Genomic DNA, 25,793 nt, shown 5'->3' with positions numbered 1-25,793 from the left:
AACCCTAAACCCTAAACCCTAAACCCTAAACCCTAAACCCTAAACCCTAAACCCTAAACCCTAAACCCTAAACCCTAAACCCTAAACCCTAAACCCTAAACCCTAAACCCTAAACCCTAAACCCTAAACCCTAAACCCTAAACCCTAAACCCTAAACCCTAAACCCTAAACCCTAAACCCTAAACCCTAAACCCTAAACCCTAAACCCTAAACCCTAAACCCTAAACCCTAAACCCTAAACCCTAAACCCTAAACCCTAAACCCTAAACCCTAAACCCTAAACCCTAAACCCTAAACCCTAAACCCTAAACCCTAAACCCTAAACCCTAAACCCTAAACCCTAAACCCTAAACCCTAAACCCTAAACCCTAAACCCTAAACCCTAAACCCTAAACCCTAAACCCTAAACCCTAAACCCTAAACCCTAAACCCTAAACCCTAAACCCTAAACCCTAAACCCTAAACCCTAAACCCTAAACCCTAAACCCTAAACCCTAAACCCTAAACCCTAAACCCTAAACCCTAAACCCTAAACCCTAAACCCTAAACCCTAAACCCTAAACCCTAAACCCTAAACCCTAAACCCTAAACCCTAAACCCTAAACCCTAAACCCTAAACCCTAAACCCTAAACCCTAAACCCTAAACCCTAAACCCTAAACCCTAAACCCTAAACCCTAAACCCTAAACCCTAAACCCTAAACCCTAAACCCTAAACCCTAAACCCTAAACCCTAAACCCTAAACCCTAAACCCTAAACCCTAAACCCTAAACCCTAAACCCTAAACCCTAAACCCTAAACCCTAAACCCTAAACCCTAAACCCTAAACCCTAAACCCTAAACCCTAAACCCTAAACCCTAAACCCTAAACCCTAAACCCTAAACCCTAAACCCTAAACCCTAAACCCTAAACCCTAAACCCTAAACCCTAAACCCTAAACCCTAAACCCTAAACCCTAAACCCTAAACCCTAAACCCTAAACCCTAAACCCTAAACCCTAAACCCTAAACCCTAAACCCTAAACCCTAAACCCTAAACCCTAAACCCTAAACCCTAAACCCTAAACCCTAAACCCTAAACCCTAAACCCTAAACCCTAAACCCTAAACCCTAAACCCTAAACCCTAAACCCTAAACCCTAAACCCTAAACCCTAAACCCTAAACCCTAAACCCTAAACCCTAAACCCTAAACCCTAAACCCTAAACCCTAAACCCTAAACCCTAAACCCTAAACCCTAAACCCTAAACCCTAAACCCTAAACCCTAAACCCTAAACCCTAAACCCTAAACCCTAAACCCTAAACCCTAAACCCTAAACCCTAAACCCTAAACCCTAAACCCTAAACCCTAAACCCTAAACCCTAAACCCTAAACCCTAAACCCTAAACCCTAAACCCTAAACCCTAAACCCTAAACCCTAAACCCTAAACCCTAAACCCTAAACCCTAAACCCTAAACCCTAAACCCTAAACCCTAAACCCTAAACCCTAAACCCTAAACCCTAAACCCTAAACCCTAAACCCTAAACCCTAAACCCTAAACCCTAAACCCTAAACCCTAAACCCTAAACCCTAAACCCTAAACCCTAAACCCTAAACCCTAAACCCTAAACCCTAAACCCTAAACCCTAAACCCTAAACCCTAAACCCTAAACCCTAAACCCTAAACCCTAAACCCTAAACCCTAAACCCTAAACCCTAAACCCTAAACCCTAAACCCTAAACCCTAAACCCTAAACCCTAAACCCTAAACCCTAAACCCTAAACCCTAAACCCTAAACCCTAAACCCTAAACCCTAAACCCTAAACCCTAAACCCTAAACCCTAAACCCTAAACCCTAAACCCTAAACCCTAAACCCTAAACCCTAAACCCTAAACCCTAAACCCTAAACCCTAAACCCTAAACCCTAAACCCTAAACCCTAAACCCTAAACCCTAAACCCTAAACCCTAAACCCTAAACCCTAAACCCTAAACCCTAAACCCTAAACCCTAAACCCTAAACCCTAAACCCTAAACCCTAAACCCTAAACCCTAAACCCTAAACCCTAAACCCTAAACCCTAAACCCTAAACCCTAAACCCTAAACCCTAAACCCTAAACCCTAAACCCTAAACCCTAAACCCTAAACCCTAAACCCTAAACCCTAAACCCTAAACCCTAAACCCTAAACCCTAAACCCTAAACCCTAAACCCTAAACCCTAAACCCTAAACCCTAAACCCTAAACCCTAAACCCTAAACCCTAAACCCTAAACCCTAAACCCTAAACCCTAAACCCTAAACCCTAAACCCTAAACCCTAAACCCTAAACCCTAAACCCTAAACCCTAAACCCTAAACCCTAAACCCTAAACCCTAAACCCTAAACCCTAAACCCTAAACCCTAAACCCTAAACCCTAAACCCTAAACCCTAAACCCTAAACCCTAAACCCTAAACCCTAAACCCTAAACCCTAAACCCTAAACCCTAAACCCTAAACCCTAAACCCTAAACCCTAAACCCTAAACCCTAAACCCTAAACCCTAAACCCTAAACCCTAAACCCTAAACCCTAAACCCTAAACCCTAAACCCTAAACCCTAAACCCTAAACCCTAAACCCTAAACCCTAAACCCTAAACCCTAAACCCTAAACCCTAAACCCTAAACCCTAAACCCTAAACCCTAAACCCTAAACCCTAAACCCTAAACCCTAAACCCTAAACCCTAAACCCTAAACCCTAAACCCTAAACCCTAAACCCTAAACCCTAAACCCTAAACCCTAAACCCTAAACCCTAAACCCTAAACCCTAAACCCTAAACCCTAAACCCTAAACCCTAAACCCTAAACCCTAAACCCTAAACCCTAAACCCTAAACCCTAAACCCTAAACCCTAAACCCTAAACCCTAAACCCTAAACCCTAAACCCTAAACCCTAAACCCTAAACCCTAAACCCTAAACCCTAAACCCTAAACCCTAAACCCTAAACCCTAAACCCTAAACCCTAAACCCTAAACCCTAAACCCTAAACCCTAAACCCTAAACCCTAAACCCTAAACCCTAAACCCTAAACCCTAAACCCTAAACCCTAAACCCTAAACCCTAAACCCTAAACCCTAAACCCTAAACCCTAAACCCTAAACCCTAAACCCTAAACCCTAAACCCTAAACCCTAAACCCTAAACCCTAAACCCTAAACCCTAAACCCTAAACCCTAAACCCTAAACCCTAAACCCTAAACCCTAAACCCTAAACCCTAAACCCTAAACCCTAAACCCTAAACCCTAAACCCTAAACCCTAAACCCTAAACCCTAAACCCTAAACCCTAAACCCTAAACCCTAAACCCTAAACCCTAAACCCTAAACCCTAAACCCTAAACCCTATACCCTAAACCCTAAACCCTATACCCTAAACCCTAAACCCTAAACCCTAAACCCTAAACCCTAAACCCTAAACCCTAAACCCTAAACCCTAAACCCTAAACCCTAAACCCTAAACCCTAAACCCTATACCCTATACCCTATACCCTATACCCTAAACCCTATACCCTAAACCCTAAACCCTAAACCCTATACCCTATACCCTATACCCTATACCCTATACCCTATACCCTATACCCTATACCCTATACCCTAAACCCTAAACCCTAAACCCTAAACCCTAAACCCTAAACCCTAAACCCTAAACCCTAAACCCTATACCCTATACCCTATACCCTATACCCTATACCCTATACCCTAAACCCTAAACCCTAAACCCTAAACCCTAAACCCTAAACCCTAAACCCTAAACCCTAAACCCTAAACCCTAAACCCTAAACCCTATACCCTAAACCCTAAACCCTAAACCCTAAACCCTAAACCCTAAACCCTAAACCCTAAACCCTAAACCCTAAACCCTAAACCCTAAACCCTAAACCCTAAACCCCAAACCCAAACCCCAAACCTCAAACCCCAAACCCCAAACCCTAAGTTGAGTAATACATTTGAGCGCGGCCACGCATTCACTGAATTCTCCCTCTTCAAGTCGCGATGACACATTCCTGATTAAATAGGTAGACTCAATCCAATCTTGTGGCAAATAAAGCTCCCACTCAACTATTGAAGTAACCAGGAAACACCCTTTATAATCTCCAGTTACAGGAAGACGTTTGAATGCACCACAGTTAAATCAATCATTGAATGAAATCAATGTTCCACTCATGTCAGAGGAATCCACTAATATATCCGAAAGCTCTATACTTGAACTTCAAAGTAGGTCAATAGTTCGATCATGCATCATTCATGCATATCCATGTGATTGATCGAGCATCACTATGCCCCTATAGCCCATGAAACTGCGCTATCCAATTAATCTTACATGCTAGTCCCATTATTGAAATCATTTATGTCCACTTTAAAGATTTCGAACTAGGAACTTAAATAATATATGAATTTAGTTCACCTATGGGGTTTCATTCACCCTGAACCCTAAACCCTTTTATTATTTTTCAAAAACCTATTGGAAAAATTGAAACTAATAATCCCACATTTGCCTCATCTTTTCAAAATAATCCCACATTTGTATATTCTAGAAACAATTCCACCTTTATACCCCATATTCTCAAAATGAACCATTTGACCTACAACCTGTTTAACAAGTTAAATTTTTAATTTTTTTTTTAAATCTCTCTCCTTCCATTTCACCACCCCCTCTCATGAAAACCCACCATAACCACCACCACACTTCCATAACCACCACCACATCACCACCTAAGTGACCTAACCCCTACTCCCACCACTAACCCACGAGCAAAAGAAAGTAACAAGCTGCTTTCAGTCCATGGCTACAAGCTCCAAGACCACTCCGATGGAGCCCACAAACTATCAAAAATTCCCCTTTTCTTCTTCCTCACTATCATCAACAACATCAACAACAAAATCATCATCTTCATACATCCCACTTCACAAAACACAGCTCCGATTCGTTCTGGGTTGATGTCGGAACTTTAAATTTTTCGGGCAGCCCAAAACCCCTAACCCGACTACCCCGTTCAACCCCAGCCACCCCTAAACCTGATCACCTAGTTCAACCCCACCACCCCTAAACCCGTCCACTTCGTTCAACCCCAACCATCCTGAAACCCATAAACCCAACCACCCCAGTCAACTCCAGCCACCCGCAAAACCTCCCGTAAACCCGACCACCACATGTTCACATCCAGCCTAAAACCCCTAACCACGACCAACCCAACCACCCACGAAACAATTCGGCGGGAAAAGAGGTGGTTAGCTTTGCTAGGGAAAGGGGTAGGCTACTCCGGCATGGGGTGGTGGTTTAGATGGAGGCTGCCCCACTTTCTCAATTGAGAAACAAGTCATGTATCTCAAAATGGCATAAGTGTAAATAAATTGAACTTTGTTAATATTTTATTATTTATTGTTGTACTTTTTTCCATCTTCTTTCATCATCTTCTCATCCAACCTGTCTCCATCTTCTTTCTCAATCCCAAACCACGACCCACAAACCTCACCTCCACCTCCATCTTATTCCTCAATCCCAAACCACGATCCACAAACCTCCATCTCCATCTTCGTCCTCAAGCTCTCCTCTCGTGAACCACCACTTTCCCCATCGTAATTCCGGTGGCTTCGCCGCCGAATTAAACGAAAACCCTAAGAAATAATGGAGAAATTTATGATATGGTTAACCCCAAATGGTATGAATGTTATCCTCCTCCATTGAAGTCGATTGCCGTGTACAAATTTCACCATTGAAATACATGCTTCTCCATTAAAGCTCTTCTGCTTTGCTAAAACAGTTTCTCCATTTATTAGACAATGTTACAATTTTAACCCAATTTATTGGCTGCAATGACAAATTTACCCCTTTCAGATACATAATATGTTTCTCATGTTGAGAAATTTGAATTTTCTCATTTAGATGGGTGTGGGGAAGAAGGAAGAGAGACGGGAAAGAAGGGGCTGTATTTTTTTTAAAAAAAAATTATTTTTTTTGTTTTTTTATAATTATTTCAAAAATAAAAATAGTCCAATCAGAAAGTAACACATGGCAACTAACCTTCTTTTATAGGTTATCAATTTAATTATCCGGTTAAAGGCCCGTTTTGAGAATATGGGGTATAAAGGTGAAATTGTTTCTAAAATACGCAAAGGTGGGATTGTTTTGAGAAGATGAGACAAAGGTGGAATTATTAGTTTCAATTTTTCTTAAACTATTAACCCCACTATCTTCCTTTTACTAACTCCAATTCATATTATATGCAACTTTAGAGGACACACAAACTCCTAGACAAAATTTGTTTGTGAGTGTAAATGAAGAGAGAAAAATATGGATACATGTGATAAGAAGAGAAATAAATGAAAATCTAAAAAAGAAAGAAAACATTTATTGCAAATAATATGTAGCATCCATTTTCGGTAAAAGTTACAAATAATATGAAACTGAGGTAGTACAATTTTCTAATACTCCAACTACCCCACTTATCTCTTATTTTATAAGTCAATTAAATTGCCAAAAACTATGTGTCGATCAAAGTATAACATCTTATTAAAACATGAAGGGAGTACAAATAATGTGTGGCATCCATTTTGACAAAAGTTGCAAATAATATCAAACAAAGGTAGTATTATTGTATTTTAAGATTGTTTACTAGGTGCATGTTGTAACTAGTCACTTAAAACCCTAAAATTTTCTCTGTTCTCTCTCTTCAAACCTAGCCACTATAGTAAAACTTAAGGGCTGCCATCGATTTTTATCGATGGTAAGCCCCAAATTCTTCTTTAATTTAATGTTTTTAGTCAATAAAGATCACCAACAGTATGGTGATTATAGTCAGTCCCTCCATGTAGGGTTTAGTCAGTTCCCTAATGGTAGGATATTTAGTATTGTTTGTTTGTTTGTTTTTTGTGTGTGTAGGGATACAAATTTGAAAGATTCGACTTGCAAATTTGTGGAATTCCCAGTCTATTGGTATAGTGGTGCAAATTTAGAAGATTCGTCTTGTAAATTTGCAGATCTTGATGACCAACCAAGTTTTTTCACCTTTGCGAGTATACATCAATGGAGCTCCGTCAAAAACGATGCAAAGACATCTAAAATTATCCAGGAGCAATTCAGAAACGATGCCATTAGTTTAGGGGTGTTTAATTCTTGTATTGAGAATTTAGATTTCTTAAGGGATGATTGTAAGTGCCAAATAGCTATTATTATTTTTTGAAATCACCCCTCCCTATTCCATTCAAAAAAAAAAAGAGAATGGTTACTAGCAAGAACAAACAATTAATACTTCGTAGTTGTTTTGCCAGCCATCTCTACACAAACACGAATTAAGTCAAGCAACAAAGAGTACAAGCAAAGACGTACAGAGAACTAAATTTTTTAAAAAAAAATAATAATAAAAAAAGAGAGAAAAAAAAAAAAAAACAACCTAGATCATTGGAATACCACAAAACTCCTCCTATCACATATGAATATGTGCCCCTTTGAGACACTGTGTAGAGCATTCAATACAATAATTTTTTTTTTTAAAAGTGTCCCTCTAGTATTTTTTTTTTTTTTTTGACAAACGTCCCTCTTGTATTTTTACAAGCCGCTAACTTCAGTAAACACTAACCATACAAAAAAGAACATACATATTAACATGCCAAAAACCAATATGTAATAAATCATCACCTCTGCTCCCATATGTGTGGAATAATTAGACAAATTGTTAAAGAATAGATTGAACTTAAAACAAAGAGCCACAACTGCCTAGGAGCTCCTCTATGTTCGCAAAGTCCATCCACGTTCAGCAAGTGCTTGGTGTACCTTACAGGCAGCGTCAGCAGTGTCGTTGAGTGGAGGATAGCTCCAACTCTCTGTTAACTGAATTTCAAGGATATCAGATCATCAGATTAGAAGTGTTTTGCAAAATCAGGTTACTACTACTATTAGACCTTGCTTGGATTGAACAGAATAGATTAAGGCCATAAAGAACAACTATCTATATCGAGAAAAGTTGTAATTTGGGGTAAATGACTAAATGGGTCACTGCCACAAATAAGAAAATTTGCCTCCAATATCCAAACTATCCATCCTATGTGCAGTCTCAACCCAAAATCTTTTAACAAAATTAAATCCCCCAGCAACAGCCATCAATTCAGGGTTAATCATTTATCTTGAATAATCCCTTTACTCCCCCCCCCCCCCCCCTTTTGCACTTAAACTGGATTGTACACCTTAAAATAAAAAAAATAAAACTTTAGAGCCCTAATATACCTAAACAAAAACCTTTATTGCCCTACCCAACCCACATTTCATTTCACTTAATCCAAGAAAAGAAATCATATTGGCCAAAAATCTGTGAAATAGTGGTAAAAGATGAAGCAAATCAAGACCACTTAAAACTTTGTTTACTATAAATATTTAGGAGATCTCTAGGTTATACCTTACTCTTATTATTTGATTGTTTCAAGTAGGGGCTTTAGTGATGTATATAATTTTTATTTTATTAATAGTTATGGGCTTATGGGGCCTTAAGATTCCATAAGTGGTGTTGGTTGAATAGAGGACAATCTTTGTTCATTGATTATTAAATAGGGAACTTTTTCTTCATGTGAACTCTTGTTAAGCTCCGAACTGTTTGGTCAAGGGTTTTTTGGTTGTTGCTCCTATGATCAAACTTAGAAGTCATTGCCTTCTAAAGTTCTAAGACAATCCTTCATTATTCCACCATTGAAATCACTTAAAACCTTTCATCCATTGAAGGGTCAGCAAGCTCCATACAAGAAATAAAATAAAAAATAAAAATAAAAAAATAAATACCAAAGGAGGTAGATAAAGAGTGATCCATAGATCATCTTCCAAAGGACCTTAAAAAACAAACAAATAAATAACAATACGGTTTTTTCAGCAAATACCCCTGAGTTTTAACTTAATTTACTAAATACCACCAACATTTTTCAAATTCACCATATAACCATAAGTTTCACAAAAATATCACCACATGCCCTTTTCGTTAACTCAGTTAGTCATTAACGTTAATTGTGTCATGTGGCAACTTGTAAAATAAAAATTCTTCACACAAACAAAAAAAAAAATAAAAAAAAATAACCACTAACGCCAAAAACCTAGCAACCCCGAAACCCATCCCACCACCTCAATCACCAAGTAACCATTTCACCACCGCATACCCAATGCTGACCCACTGCAAACCCCCAAATATAACCCATTAAAACGGCTGATAACCTACTCGAGAACCCCATTTGCAACCCACCCACAAAACCCCTCCCGCTGAACTTCACTCGGAATTGGGGTTGGTTGGGTCTGCCGACGGGGGGCAAAGGTGGGGGCTGGCTGGTTTCGACAATGAAAGCAGGGGTGGGGTCGCCGGCTAGGGTACGGGTTTGGGTGGGGGGCTGGTAGGGTTCGCTAACAAGGGTTAGGATGGAGATGGTTGTTTGTGGTGGGCTGGTTGGGACTCTACCGTCGGTATAGGGGGCTGAATTGGGCACCTGGTGGAGGGTGATTTTTTTAATAATAAAATAATTATACAATAAAAATGGTACTAATAATAATATTAACAATACAAGTAATAATTATTTTTATTTTAGATTCAATTATTTATTGATTTTGAGATAGTTTGATTAGTTTTTTTTTAGATAAAATAGTTTGATTAGTTAATTATGTTAAATAGGTTTTAATTAGGATTTGATCAAACTTTAAAAAAATGATTAGGTATAATTACGTATTAATAAGTTAATTAAATTATAATTATTAATACTTATAACCTGTATGTAACCTATTATAATAGGTCACATACAAGTTGTGTCATGTTTACAAAAAATACATATCAAAGTTTGTCTTGTTTAGGAATTATTAAAAGTTTGTCTTGTTTAAAGAAGACCAGGCAAAATTTGTATTATTCTCATAAATTTTTCCAATTTTATTAGAAGATTAACAAAGAAACAAAATTTATTCAAAGATTTGGAATCTTACAATTTTATTATTTATACGAGTTAATATTTATATCGGTTTTTTTACCAAATACCCCCGAGTTTTAATTTAATTCACCAAACACCACCAACATTTTTCAAACTCACCATACACCATATAGTTTTATAAAAATGTCACAACATGCCATTAATGACCAACGAACGTTAACACCGTTAGTCATTAAGGCTAATAATGCCACATAGCAACATAAATTGATTTCCTTTTAAATTATTTAATTAATTATTTAAAAAAAAAAAATCAGCTTAACCACCACCTTGTCCCGACACCCCCCGCCGGCGCAGATTTCGCCCTGAACCCCATGTCGGCGCCACCCCCGACCTCGACCCCCCGTAGGCGCGCCCCCCTTCCCTTGAACCACCCTCCCTGCACCATAAAAACCTCCTCTCTCCCTCAAAAACCCTCCCCTACCCACCGGCCGGCGCCCAAACCCCACTCCCCCGCGTCGGCGAACCTAATTCGCCCCTCTCCCCATGCCATCTCCACCCCACTGAACCACCACGTATGCCGAAACCCTAAAACCAAAATCTAAGGTTTCGATTTTGGTGTTTTAGGGTTTCGAGGCGGTGGTTTTCGGCAAGTTGGGCGACGGCAACGTGTGGGAGAGGGTTTAGGCTGCCGGCGAAGGGGTTTCGGGGTGGGTAGGTTTTCGGTTAAGGTGAAAAGGCGGGGAGGGGGTTTTTAGGGTTTAAGACCCGAAGGGAGAGGGAATTCGAGGTGAGCTACGGTGGGGAGGGGGAAAGGGAGAGGGTAATTATTATTTTTTTATCTTCTAAAAAAACTATTAAAAAAAAGTTAAATACAAAATACATAATATAAAAAATAAAAAATAAATATAAATCAAATGGTGACCTATTCGACAGGTAAATTTTCTTGTTAAAAGAAAATATATATCAAAGTTTATCTTGTTCAGGAATAATCGAAAGTTTGTCTTGTTTAAAGAAGACCACGCAAAGTTTGTATTATTCTTGTAAATTTTTCCAATAAAATTTTGTTTTTTTGCTAGTTGAAAATACATTTTTGTCTTCATTAAACATGTTGAAAGGGGAAAAGAAATTATGTGCAAGAGATATTGGCAATCCCAAATATTTAGTATTTTTTATTTCTTGTGTTGTACTTCCACCGTTTCTCAAATGATGCATCATAGAGAACTAGCACACAAACCAATAAGAAGAAAAGAGAGTGAAGTGATTTACATATTTGCCATTAGTCCCCACTTATTTTGAGGACAAGGTAGTAATTTCGCACTTAAAACCTTACTAAAAATAAAGTGATGCATCTATGTGAACATCCCAAAAAAGAATATAATGCATCAATCAAGACACGGGGGAAGTATTGAAGATCTTCCTGTTTTGCATGTCTCTTTTTCAGCTCCCTTGTTTCTTTTGTTAGTGGTACAGCAATATTGGATTAATCTCTTAATATCTTATCCACTTCCTCTTTTATCTTTTGTTATTTTCATATCATTAATTTGCAACTTCATCCTCTAGGTCATAAATATCTAAAATTAGCAAAGTATAGCTCAAAAATATTTATAGTTACCAAAATAATGAATAATCAATAGAAGTAAAGGAAATTTGGCAAAATATAGTATTAAATATTGCTTTGAGCATTAAAGCAAACTTACATCCTCGGAACCAGTAAAGGGCCTAACAAGGCCTCTCTCTTTGAGGGTATTGTGGAAGTCTGCAAATTTCCACTTACAACGCTCAGATCCAATCACATAAACAGGCTTCCTGTAAACCACACTTTCTTCTCTCAGCCTAAACATTGGATAGCATGCCAAAAAAAAAAAAAAAAAAAAAAAAAAAACCAGAGAGAGAGAGAAACTTACCCGGTGCTGCAAGCCTCACTCAGCATACTGATTGAGTCTGCAGTGATGACAAAAGCATCGGCCCAAGCTAGATGCCCTAGATGTGGATTTGGCTCTGAAGGACAGGTGAAAAGGAAAAATGAAATAGAGCACAACAACTATGTTTGTTAGGTTACTGAAGTTGAATAATCACAGCATGTATGGTAACTCAACAAACTGAGGAAATCAGGGTAAAGCTGAATAGATACAAAGGTACCCAAAATAAAAGACAGAAGGATTTCCTTCCCATAAACTTACCTTTGCATCATTTACAATTCAATCCCTTTGTTTTTTTTTTTTTTCAAGTGCTACACTAGGCTGCGCGCAGAGTTTTAGGAGCCTTATATGATTTGGATAAAATATTATACAAGTGGGGTTTATTGGAGGATTAAACGTCATGAGAAAATGACAGTGAGTTAATAGTTTATTCAAAATACGTAGTATAAAAGATGTGAGTGGAGAGAAATAATAAACAATGTAGGAGTGGAGACACTGCACAATCGCTTTAATAAATATTTGAAAGTTTGAAACTTCTATATTTTTATTTGTCCTCATATTTCCACATTATAATGATTTCCAAAGTCCAAACACACTGTTATAATCACCACCTTGAGATAAGGATGAATAGATTACCTTCACCATCCCATATGTAAACTTTAGGATGATCTCCAAATTCTTTCAATATGATCTTGGAAACCTTTATGAGACACCAAATATTGTGAGAATTTAAAAATGAAGTAGCACAAAAGTGTTTTGAATGAGAGAGCAAACAGAAATACCTTCTCTGGGGTCCTTCTTGAAAAAGATATTCTTATGGTACCACAGCTCAAAAGAATATTCTGTAAGTATACTATCAGTTGTCTCGCAAGATCAGCACCATATCGACAATGGCCTAAAATAAGAATACATTGCAAGTCAAAGAACACATTACCTACCAAATGAAGCAGAAGGCAAAAGGCATAGAGCAAAAGAAAAAATAAGCACCAGTTTTTGAATATAAATGAACCCTACCAAAATGAACCCTCCTCTCCCAAATATGATTATATCATGGTCCTGAATAACCATATAGGTTATAAATTAAGAACATATAGTTTCAAACATATAGTTCATACAGTTCAAATTTTTTTAGCATAAAATCATATTATGAACTTATAGTTCTTTTTTTGCTTCATAAAACTGAAAGGCCCTTTTTGGAAATAAGCAATTAGTTATTAATTGTTTATTAGCTGCATGTATTAGCTATTTGCATAGAAATGTATAGTAAATACTACCTCTGCTCTATTTGTTATTTTGTATGCAGTGTAACCTTTTAAATTATCTTGTAACTAAAATGTGTACTTGATTGTTAAAGCTATATGTTCATCTAGGGCCGTCTCTGGCCCACACTTTTGCCTCCTCCCAATAAAACACCAAAAACCTCACTGTAAATATTCTTTTTTTTTTTCAAAATAAAAACAAGGGAAAGGTGTAAAGATGGCCACAATACGTGTTTAACAAAATAGGTCATTACTCAATAGAACTCAGCCAAAATAGGTCATTACTCAATAACTAATAAAATATAGATTTCAGCATTAGGAATAAGATAACATTTTAAAATAGGCATCCATTAAAGGCAAGTTATATAAAAATAAAAAACAAAATAATAAATGAAACAAATGGAAATAAGGTCTGGCTCTGGCATGCTTTTTGTCCTTGAAGAATCTGTTAGTATAGAATTGTGTGGTCCAGGGGTTTCTATCTATTCCTGAAATTTGTTTCGTGTATTAAGTAGTCAAGACAACTCCAACTAGTGTGAACTCAAGATTAATACCAGAAATAAAGACATTACAGCACATATTATATTTCCATGCAACATTACTATCATTTTACTGTTTTTCAATCCTTTTTAGCCCCCTTTCACTTAGCTTTGGTTTGATAGGGAACTTTAAGACTAATAAAATTAACAATGGCAAACACCCATGAGCCAATGATGAGATATGTCAAGATGAAATTCCTGTTTATTATGCATTTTCACCCAGAAGCCTTAAATTGGCAGGGGCAATGGCAGCCAACTACTAGTGGTGACTGACCATACACCAATGAAGCCCCCATTGAGTTTGCATTCTTTGCAATTCTATGGAAAACATATGTAAGCTACCAATTCAGTCCAAAGATTCAGAATTTTCGAAAGAAAAAAGATCCCTACATCTGAAGTTTCTCCCACAAAACAGCTCTGGCCAGAAAAGTAGTCAAATATTTGAGTTAACATACATGAGTTGGATCTTTTTGCCAGGTGTCATCAGATCAACATGAAACAAGGAGTCAAGGAGTTTGGAAGCTGAGTCAGTCTTACAGGTTGAATAAAGGAGAATAGAGCACAAGCATCCAAGACTTAAACTACAATAAAGAGCTTAGGCAATAAAAATTTTGTACTTCAATCCACTCCTACAGTCCTACCAAACTAATTTTCTTTAATGGACAATCAATCCACTCCTACCAAACTAATTTTCCTTAATGGACAACCTCTAACCATTGCTCACTTGAATTATTGCCTCCATTTTCCTTTGCTATGATACTTACCATATTTGACTAAGGAAGTTTCTTATGATCAGCAATATGACTGATAACCCGTTCTCTTCAATCAATCAATCAATCAATCAATCAAAGCCTTAATCCCAAAAGTGGGGTCGGCTAACATGAACCAAATTTGATTATTCCGTGTAGTCATCAACATAAATCTTTCTCCTCCATCCCTTACGATCCAAAACTTCATCCTCACGTAAATCCATGCACTTCATATCCTTCCTCACTCCTTCCAACCAAGTCATCTTTGGTCTCCCTCTTCCTCGTTTAATCCCTCCATGGTCCCACTCTTCCACTCTTCGCACCGGTGCACCCTCGGGTCTCCGTCTTACATGTCCAAACCAACGCAGACGATTTTCCCTTAATTTATCTACAATGCCCGCCACACCTACTTTCTTGCGAATAACCTCATTTCTGATTCTATCTCTTAAAGTGTTTCCACACATCCACCTTAACATGCGCATTTCCGTAACCTCCATCTTTTTAATATGCTCTTTCTTAGAAGCCCAACATTCTGTACCATAGAGCAACACTGGTCTTATGGCAGTCCTGTAGAATTTTCCCTTCAACTTTAAGGGAATGCTGCGGTCGCATAACACTCCCGTGGCCGCTCTCCATTTAAGCCACCCTGACTTAATCCTGTGGGTCACGTCTTGATCAATGTCACCATTCTTCTGGATGATCGACCCTAGGTACTTAAAACATTCACTCATGGTCAAATCCTTTCCATCCAAACTCACCACTTCATTGCTTGTCCCCCTCTGAGTGCCAAAACGACATACCAAATATTCAGTCTTACTCCGACTTAGCTTAAACCCTCTAGATTCCAACCTTTGCCTCCATTGCTCCAACTTGACATTAACCCCATCCTTAGTCTCATCCACCAAAACGATATCATCTGCGAACAGCATACACCATGGAACCTCATCTGCAACTATTTTGAAATATAATAGAGCTTGTTTGTGAGTCTTCCAAACTAATCTCAACTTAAATAAATCTTACTTCCTCCGTTCTAGTAATATTGCAACAACTGGACTTTTGCACTATTTATCATGCTTGTTTGACCACAAATTATGATTTATACGTAAAGTAAAATATAGTCATGTGGGGTCTTGTTAGATTCGTCTCTTAAAATACTATCACAATATCAACTTTTTATAATTTTTACTCTTATATAATTATAGATATTTAACATATAAAATGTACTTTAGAATGCGTAATTTGATTCTTGTTGCAATATTTATGGAACAGAGGAAGTATTAAGCTTTTCTGAGATAAGTAAATGGGGTGGAGAGAATAGACATTAGAGAACAAAAAAGGCTACAAAGAGAATGCTGAGTAATTTACTTGTGGGGCCCCCAATATTGACAACAAGCAATGGCCTAGACAGAGAAGCAAACTCATCATGCCATGTTTTCGCTGCACTTCGTAGGGTAGCAGAATCAATTTGATGCAAAGCACCAACAGTGAGGACCTGAACTCAAGATTCAAACATCAATAAATATGAATCAACAAAAGGTTTGCATATTCAAAATATCAAGAAAAAGCAAATTAACGGAGAACACCAGGAAAATCCAGCCAGGAACATACCACATTCCTACCAGGTGGTTCACGTGGAGTAATCCATGGTCGGAGAAACTGAGGAATCTGCTCTTGTGCTTCAGGAGTTAAAGGATAGTAATCATGACGAGGTGTAATAACCATGTCAAATCTATCTAAACGTGTTCTTGGATGTTGAATCTGCAGTCCCAAAGAGAAGCATGATGTACATGCCTAATTAGAACACTTATTTAAGGAAATATCAAGTGTGACATGATCATTGTTTCCAAAGCAAACTAGCAAATTTATCAGCCATTAGATAGAAAATGTATCAAACAGCAGTTGGAATATTCAAAGAGGGAAATCTACAAAAGTCAAATGATTTACCTCAATATTTGAAAGTTCTTAACCATTTCCGTTTTCATCCGTTTTAGAATTGGCAAACCCCTTTAACTAAGTTAACCCTCTTACCCCACAATATTTACACCTTTTCATTCACTCTCTCTCTTACTTTATCCATTTCTTAAATTCGACTACCTTTTTACACTCTCTATCATTCTTACTTCATCCACGCACCTTTTTCTTACACCCACTCACCACATTATCTCCAATTGCCTTAATTTGTGTGCAAACAAAATATTAACAACTTTCAGAAAAGGAGGTAACACCATGCAAGCATGCTTACAGGTTATTTAAGTCATTAATTCTATATACTAGTCATTACAAGTCCATAAAACATAAAGCAACTTCATGAGATGTACAAAATTGAAGTCCCGATCCCAAAGTATGCAAATTAGTTTTCCCCATTGATCATCTTAATTTATTTATGTTGAAGAAAACAGACCAAAATTCACAAGAAAGTCACAAAGTTGGAAGGCAGAGAGGAAACCCCAACAGCAAACCTGTACAACAAACACATAATCAGATGCCAGCTGTCTGATGGAGCTAGAAACAGATATTGTATCCCTTCCAGATGCAATCACCAATAAAGGGCCATCCCTGCAAGAAAATATATTCCATATTAGGCATGGAAAAAAATATAGCAATTCAACAATTTCTAATGCTACTAAGTGAGCAATAGTTCTAAACACAGAGATGCCTTCGAAATTGTACTACTATTAAAAAGAAAAGCCCAGCATAGCAAGAGTTGGAGATGATGTCTATGTTAACAAAGATCAGCAATACAAAAAGATGTAGTCAGAAGCACATAAGAAGACACACTGTTTGATATAGATCACGAGTCCAAAATGCTACCCAGCATATACAAAAAGAAGATCAAGTAAGCTGCATTTTTTCTATTGCCTTCCCGTAGAAGGAAAAAATTTACTCTCTTCTGATATCAGTGACTACAGTTCCATGAACTTCAGCATTTCCTTTCTGTCTGAAAATGACCAGTATTCAGTAGCACAATCTCACAATTTCAATTAGCTTAGAGCACACAATTGCTTTGCTTTCTTTATAGCTAGGAAAGTTAGGCCTAGAGGTTAATTATTTAATGTTTTTGTATCCAGTCCTGCAAGATGCAATGAACCCACTACCACCACCCACTATCTCAACCTACAGCAGGCGACAGAAGAAGCAGCAGCAGCAGACCAACAACAACAACAAGCCGTTCCCACTACAAGGCCAGGCAGAGGACCATTAAAAGTGCAGCAGACAAGCAACCTTGGTTATTGTTTGTTATTGTGGTAAAGTAAGAAGAAGACAAGAATAGTACTTGTAGCAATTAAGGCCTTGTTTGCCAACCCTTTGCAATGTAGTAGTAGTATAAATAGAAGTGGTCTAGAATAGAGAAGTTTGTCCAGAAATTATTTGTATTTTGACATTGGAGAGTGATGGCCTAAAGCCATTAACGCATTTACGCAAACTTTAAGCTAATACAAACGACAACCTTCCTTCTAATCTATCTATTTCTCGAGTGAAACACGCTAGTCCGTTGCACAAGAAATCTTGAGATTTTTCCCTGTATCTCCTAAACTCTTTCATCCCCATCCCCATCCCCCCTTCAAATCCCTGTCTTATGGGTTGTGGGACAAATTTAAACCATTTGATTGGCAGTGGGCACTAAACTGTAATTTCAGAAGCTGGTTTTCATTGGTTCAATCACGCATCTCTTATCTAGCTTGGATCAAGACAATACAGTAAATAAAAAAGTTGTTGAAGGCACACCAAATCCAAATTATGATTATGCTTCACAGACATCATTTCCTTCAAGCTCCACTTCACAGACATGATTATGTTCACAGCCATGCAGGTCAGAACTAAAAACAGGAATAGTTTACTCAATACTCCCTCCGTTATATTTATTTTTTTTAAAGAGCAAAAAATTCCATAAACAGCTTTTTTTTGTTAAGTGAAACAATTCCAAAAATAGAAATCCTCTATACTTTTTTTAATATATCTCTCTTCACTCACACTTTTACTTTTTATTTTTATTCACTTTCTCTCACATTATTTCCTTTTAAATAAATTATTCACTCACTATCTCTTTTTTATAATTTTAATTCCCCAACAAACCCCACTTACATATTATTCTAAGTTCTAACAAATTCAAATAAAATGCTTAAAACTATGTGCAAGTCAATTGTTGCACTTACAAAAATAGGAGTATGATTAAGAGGAACAAGAGTATACTTTTCAAAAGTTTTATGGGCCATGCTCACTATCTGCTTCACATCAGCTTCCAAAACAGATGATAAGCCAACACTGCTAAAGGTAGTTGAAGAAAGGGAAATAGATTTCTTCTCTCCTGACGCAAACCAAAAATGTGAATAAACACTCATTTGTCTAATGATGTAATCCAATTTCTTATGGAACGAAACAGGAAGCCAATGAAGCCACTCGTTGATTCCTCCTCTGGGCCTTGTAACACGCTGCATAATCAAGAAAATAGAGTTAGTTTCACCATTCTGCACAAACATGATAATACAACAGCTGTAGGCTGCAGCATATGTTCAATTTAATCTGCATGTGATGGCAATTAACTCCAAATCCGATTAAAGTCTGACCTGATCTGAAGATTTGATCAGATCCTGGATAAGCAAATCTAAATCTGATTAGAAGGAAGGCCGGATTTGGACCCTAAGAAAACTGAAAAACCCAACCAACCTCCAAGTCCAATCCAAAAACTAATTAGTTCCAGTAACTACCATATGTTTTCTTCTCTGTAGAATTGCCTTTATGTTAAAACTTTACAGTCTAACCATTCCTCACCCCTCCTCTCTAGTATATAAATGTTGTCAGAACCCAAAGTTTCATCTCCCTCCATAATTGGTGAAGTAAATGCTGGGTGGATGCATAGGGTCAACATACCAAGCAACATAAAAGCCAATGACTTGAGCCATTTCCTTCAATATATATCAAAACACATTGATGCACCCAAATTAGTAAGCACAGATGGACCTGACTTCTAAAGGTCCTAGAGACCTGGACAAAGCAACCTGGGTTTCTTTTCTTTCTTTATTGACCTTATTTATGTAAAACATGTATTATCTCTGTTTCCAAAAGTTCTCAACATTTACTACTTACACAAAAATTAAGGTTAGGAAAAATGTGGACAAAGTAAGGGAGGGATGTGTGTAAGGAAAAGGTGTTCAAAGTAAGAGAAAATGGGTGGGAGGTGTAAATATTGTGAGGTAAGAAGAGTAATGTAGTAAAATAGTTTTGCCAAAATGGAATAAAGTGAGAGTGTTAAGAGCTTAAGAACTTTTAGAAAAATGACAACCATAAAGTGTTAAGAGCTTTCATAAATGAAGGTAGTAGATAAGTTTATTTGAATACTCAAGAGATATTTAGATTCAGTTATTTTCCTTTCTACATTCTTTTGGAAATTCACATGTGATATATAGATTTATATCAAGAGAGGAACAAGAATCTAGTCATGTTTGGAGGAGATAGAGTTTAACCCTAACAAACTTGGATTCAAGCATATGCAGACAAAGTCAGAGTGGAATCAAGGGTTTGAGTGTCTTATTATTGACCGGGTCGAATTTGGATCCAGCAAGATAAACCCAAGTCCAACATGTTGCCTTTGGTAACATCAATATCCGAACATTATGTGTATCACAAAAGATTGTCAAGAAAACTAATACTTCCTCCATTCTTTTTTACTTAACCTGTTTCCTTTATTACGCTTGCCTATGCACAATTTTAACCATCAATAAAATTGTGATAGTACTTATTGAGATGATTCTAACAAGATCCCACACGAATATGTTTTCCCTTACATATAAATCACAAACAACGGTTAAAGGAGGGATGGTGAATAATGTAAAAGTGAGCGGGTGAAGTAAAAAAGAACAAAGGAAGTAGTTTATAACATGAAAATGGATCACTAGAGCATTAACATACTCATAAACAGCTGAAACTGCTAGCAAATTATAGAGAATGGTATCATGAGAACAGGATATTGATCCTAGTTCTATAAATGCTAAGAAATGAACCTGCCAAACCAGTTATTGTGCATTAAGAAACTGCATTCCAACTTTCCAAGCAATAATGGCAGAGTACAACACTTCAGTTGAGCTAGTTCAAAGAAGATAGCAAGAATTCACTTTACAAGAAGTGAGTCAAGTGACTTGCCATCACTTCGGCAACCATCAGTTTTATTTCTTTAAATCCCCAACTAATTCCAGCCATGTGAGGAGATCACTAGAGAAGTCACTGTTATTCCTACAAAACCTTATTATTGTGATACAAGAAAGAAAACATTTTTTAGTTAATAGAATGTGGCCTTTCAAAATCCTGCAATCAAAAGCTCAGATCTTAAAAGAATGATTAAGTTCTCACAACTGGAATAGATTGGAAATCATCATCCCTTGTTGGCCTTATACAATAATTGAGATCATGGAGGGATATATTTTACAGAGAGATAGGATTTTGAATAGAATGTGGCCCTTCAAAATCCCACGGTCAAAAGTTCAAATCTAAAAAAAATGATGAAGTACTCGCAACTGTAGTAGACTGGAAGTCTTCAGCCCTTGTTGCCCTTATACAACAATTAAGATCATAGGGGTGTTGAAGGGTTCAGGCCCTTCATGACATAGTCCATTACAGTAAACAAATTTAAGCACATTATGATTCGATGCAGTGTAGATATGCCAGCAAGGCAGCACTCTATAACCTAGGATATCATGGGTGTTGATTTGGTCCCCCATGTGTATCTTATCTTCAACTAGAAAAACAATCTTCATGAACAAAAAGAATCCATCTTTGTGCAAGAATATTTCTAGGGTCATATTAACAATCTCAAACAAAGAAAGGAAAACAAATTTATCACTCTTGTTCAATGGCTTTTAACAGGTTCACGCCTTCAACCCAAAAATGAATATGTTATTGGAGGTCCCAAAAAAACGTAATTTGATTCAGCAGCTTACCCAGAGCTTTAACCATTTTGAATGAAACATGGGTCCTGAAGTCATTAGTTCACATTTGGAGGTTTTACGGCAGCCAAAGATGCGGATATTAGTCCATGGCAGAGTCTAGTGGCACCGAGTAAAAGTAATCCTACATACCTACATGTAACAAGCCAAGAAGAAGCACAACTCCCCGGAATAACAAAAGAACCATAACAGGAAAGCCAACGGTCATCGTATTGCCAATAAAAGGAAGGGGAAGGAAGAATAACTCCAAATCTCGTTTAGGTATGAAGAGGAAATGTAATCTCTAGTCCTTGTGAAATCTCTAGCCTTTCAAGGAAGATAATTTGTTGTACGTGAACTAGTGTAACAGTATTAGTTCATGTATTTGTCATCAAAACCAGCAATGATTGCCAGTAACGGGACCTAAGCATCTGTTTGTTTTACTCTTTGGCCAAAAAAGAAAAGAAATCCGGACCTCTAACAACCACATATAGAAAAACAAACAGGTAAATACGTTGTCACAGACTCATAGTCTACTGCTTATATTCTATTCCAAGCAACCATAGCACACATACAGAGCATCAGATGTCTAAGAGCTCCAAGACATATTAGATATACAGTTATCCTCAAAATACACGAACAATTATTGGCATCGTCTTTGTCCTTCTCACACACTCATGCATCAGCTCACTGTAAGATCTCTAGCATTTATATTTCAGTTGGTGATGATGGAAAGCCTAGCCTTAGTTACAACTTACAAGAGAATGAGTAGAGAATTCCATGCCTAAAACCCTTCCATCAAGCATAATTAGACACTAAATGATGGAAATGGAAATTAAGAAAAGCACATGACTGATGATTCACAAAGACCAATAATAACAATAAGATAACTAAAGTCGCCAGTTATATAAAAGAAATTGATCCCATAAATTTCCACCAATTAAAATAAACTTACATAGAAGAGGTGGTTGTCGGAGAGCCCAAGAGCACGAGCCAAGCCAACACACTGGTTTTCTGCACCTGGGAATCCATTGCCGATAATGACGGCACGTCGAATTACACCAAAAACACCTCCTTCGAAGATCTCCGGCATGCCCCTGGGACTAGTGGGAGGTTCAGGAAGCCTAATTGGCCTCATTTCAGCAAACTGATGATAATGAATGAACGATTGGATGCAAATATTCAAGTTGATTCCAATTCTACAGCAGATTCATAGATGTTTGAAGAAATTGAAGGGCTTTGCACCCGGTATTTCTTGTTGAAGGATGAATTGGCGTGAATTCAACGTTAAATCTGCTAAACTGAAGCTTTAATCGTTTCTGGTATATGGCGATTGGAGAATTTTCGATTATTAGGGAAAATATGTGAGGGGAGGGTTGGAAGGAAAGAGAGACCTGGTGAACCTTGCGATAATTTTCTTTCATTATAGAAAGTATGCAATATTATGTTATTTATTTTAAACAACTTTGTTGGCGATTTTACATTCATGAGAACAACTTTTTTTATCTTTTTACTACGGAGTACTTGCAATTGTTGCCTTACTTTTCTTTTTTCTCTTTTTTTTTTTTTTTTTTTTTTTTTTTCTTTTTTTTTTTTTTTTGGCACTAGAGAACTAGAGATACAACTATACAGGGCCAAAACGAAAATAACCTTGCTTATTTTACCAAACAGATGAAAACAACCCTTGAGAAACATACAACATTTCTCATGTTGAGAAAATTGTATTTTCTCCCTCTTCTAGCTGCATTAGTTAGATTATGAGGTCTAAATGACTACAGAGTTAGAACATAACATCAACAAAAATAAACATATTTGAACTATATCAAGGATTAGGTTCTTCACTTCTTTTAGTGCCTTATTTGGGTACTTCAATGCTAGGAATACTCATCTTGTTGTTTGTCTTAATCTTCAGTTGTGATGAGAGTCTTTGAGCATTAAGAATTCCCTCCCTGGTTGCCAGTAGCTCGCATTGGATTACCTAACCTCCTGCTACTCTTCTATTTTATTCCTGCTACTCTTCCAATTCCTGGCTTTTCCTTATGTCTTTCAGGTTGCTTTCGCTTGATTTTTTTTATTAAGATACTAGATCAAACCCCGTGCAATGCACGATTGCTAAATAATTATAACGATAGTACATTCACCAAAAAAAAATGGTATAAATATTATCAATCGGTTCACCAAGGATTAATATGAAAAAATATGCGAGAGAAAATAATTAAACATGATTGAGAGAGAATTTGTACAAAGTAAAAGTCATAATTTTTTTTTTTTTTTTGAATAGAGTAAAAGTCATAATTTAGGTACAATACTACAAACCTTCTTTTTATGCAGCAATGATTTTTTTTAAGCATGTAGTTTTAAAGGGTAAACTTTTAATTATATGTTGTCAAATGTTCTTCTTAGTTTCTCCATTAATAGTATGTAATAGATTGGTCATCTCTCTCTCTCAATCATATTCATATTCTTTTAATGAGATTCTTGTTGCTAAGATACAATCAAATCATTTTATGTTTCACATTACTTGCAGCATAACACTTTAGACGCAATCTCTACCTTTTAAAAGTTTGAGATAACTCTTATGAATAGGGTTTGGACAATTATACCCTCTAAAATGTTTATTTACTTATTTGCCCTCATTAAAATTAATTGTTTTTTTAACTCTTAATAATTGTGTGCGGATATTTATACCCCTAAAATATTTGTTTACATATTTTCTCTCATCAATACTATTAACAATTATAATTGTGACATAAGGCTAAACAAAAATAACTTTCCGAATATGACTAGCTATGGCGCGCGCATCGCGCACATTAGCCACCCTAGTTTAAGGAAGAGATTAAAAGGTGTAAACCAACAACAAAAAAAGGTAAAATAAATGAAACACAAGCAAGACAAAGATTATATGTTACCGATGTTAAAATTATTCTAATTAATTTGATTATTTACATGTGCTACATTGCAAGTAATATGAAACAAAGTAAGTACAATAATTATGGATAATTCCTTAACAAATCAATTGTTTCTTAAAGCCTTGTACTACTTTTTGAGCCTTCAAAGCACACACCTTATTCCTCTCACCCACAACATAGCCCCTCACCTCACCGACACACCAGCAACAACTTGCACTCTTATAATTGTTTCCATGAATCACTAGAATAATTTTAATCTATTTTTTTGAATATATTTTGCGGAAGCCTTTCATCATTTTTTACCCCATTAATTTCCGAAAAATACTAGATAGGAAGCTCAAAATTTATGAATTAATTACCTTGAAAAGACAAATTATTAATTAAAACAGAGCATTACTTTGAAACAAACCCAATTATTTAAAATACTGAGAGCACTAATGTGAAACAAAGGAAAATTGAAAAAGCGAAAAGATAGAGTACACACCAAGAGGCAATACTGACCCCAACAATAATCGTGTTAACGAATAGCAATTGTAAGCGAATTGAAAAAAGGTCAATATTGTCAAAATTCGTAATGATGTTATTTGAGAAAGACACAACCCTAATGACTAATTAAGATGCTCCGTCCAGCTAGTGATAATATAAAAGAAAAAGGACAACATTCAATAGAACCTGACCAACAAGTAAATACAATTTCTTAACCTGCAAGAAAAATAAAAGTGAAACTGAAAAGGAAGAGATGTCACTTTCAAATTTTGTTTCACAATAAATTAGGGCTTAATTTAACATAGAGATAGGTAGGATTGAGTGTCAAGATTCCTAAGATTATGAATTTGGCATTGGATTAAGTATCAAAATGATGGTTGATACAATTTGACTGCTAACCCCATAAAATGTGATCCATTTGAAGCATTATTTTTATACAAATTAACTTTATTTATATCACATTTGAAGATTTAATTTTAATATAATAAGTTTAAGATTTTGATTTTCGTCCAATGTGATTTTTTAACATCCTTTTTTCAATCTTGCTCAAGTTTACCCGGTAGAATGCTCATAATTAATGTTAGTTGTTGAATTTAGAATTATATATATTATATAAAATTAACTAAATTATTAACTTTTAAAATATGCATCACATAGAATAGACTAATACTCCTATTTCATAAATTAGGAACTTTAATTAAGAAAGAGGAAAACACAACAACCGTTCGCTCAAAACTTAACTTGTGGTTGAGACAAAACATTAGGCAAATTAGATGCCACTTTTTTTTTTTATTCAAGACCAAGTCTCATAGCTCATATCTACCATGTGTACATATGTTGACATATTAATTAAATTGTGAACAAATTATATTGGTTCCTCACTTTTCAGTGATAACATATATAATAAGGCACCATAAATTAAATCATATTAAAGAAATTTAAACAAATGCATATGACTAGAAATTTTCCTTAAATAATTCTAATAACGTGAAATTTAATAACGTCTACAAGTGAAAAGTTATGGCCAACAAAGGAACAGGAAACGGAGCAACAAAAAAGGCACCAGGTGAAGTGTTACACCAAAGAAGGAATTTACCATTTTGTCCAT

At 36.4% G+C, this 25,793-nt stretch overlaps 1 protein-coding gene across 1 annotated transcript; it reads right to left on the bottom strand.

The window, feature by feature from the left end:
* Positions 1-7,436: 7,436 nt before the first annotated feature.
* On the bottom strand, positions 7,437-22,703 carry LOC145572710 (mitochondrial fission protein ELM1-like). The gene is made up of 10 exons (XM_081631686.1): positions 22,246-22,703; positions 18,565-18,803; positions 16,833-16,929; positions 15,982-16,131; positions 15,739-15,865; positions 12,609-12,721; positions 12,463-12,526; positions 11,812-11,905; positions 11,605-11,713; positions 7,437-7,850 (listed from the first exon to the last, which is right to left on the bottom strand). Exons 1-10 carry the CDS (start codon positions 22,426-22,428, stop codon positions 7,749-7,751), a joined length of 1,278 nt encoding a protein of 425 aa, XP_081487812.1. The 5' UTR covers positions 22,429-22,703; the 3' UTR covers positions 7,437-7,748.
* Positions 22,704-25,793: the final 3,090 nt, after the last annotated feature.

This window comes from Chenopodium album, chromosome 12 (assembly GCF_948465745.1).
Source record: "Chenopodium album chromosome 12, dcCheAlbu1.1, whole genome shotgun sequence".
NCBI classification, from domain to species: domain Eukaryota; kingdom Viridiplantae; phylum Streptophyta; class Magnoliopsida; order Caryophyllales; family Amaranthaceae; genus Chenopodium; species Chenopodium album.
Note: the sequence above shows the minus strand (reverse complement) of the source record. Positions and strands in the feature narration are given on the sequence as shown.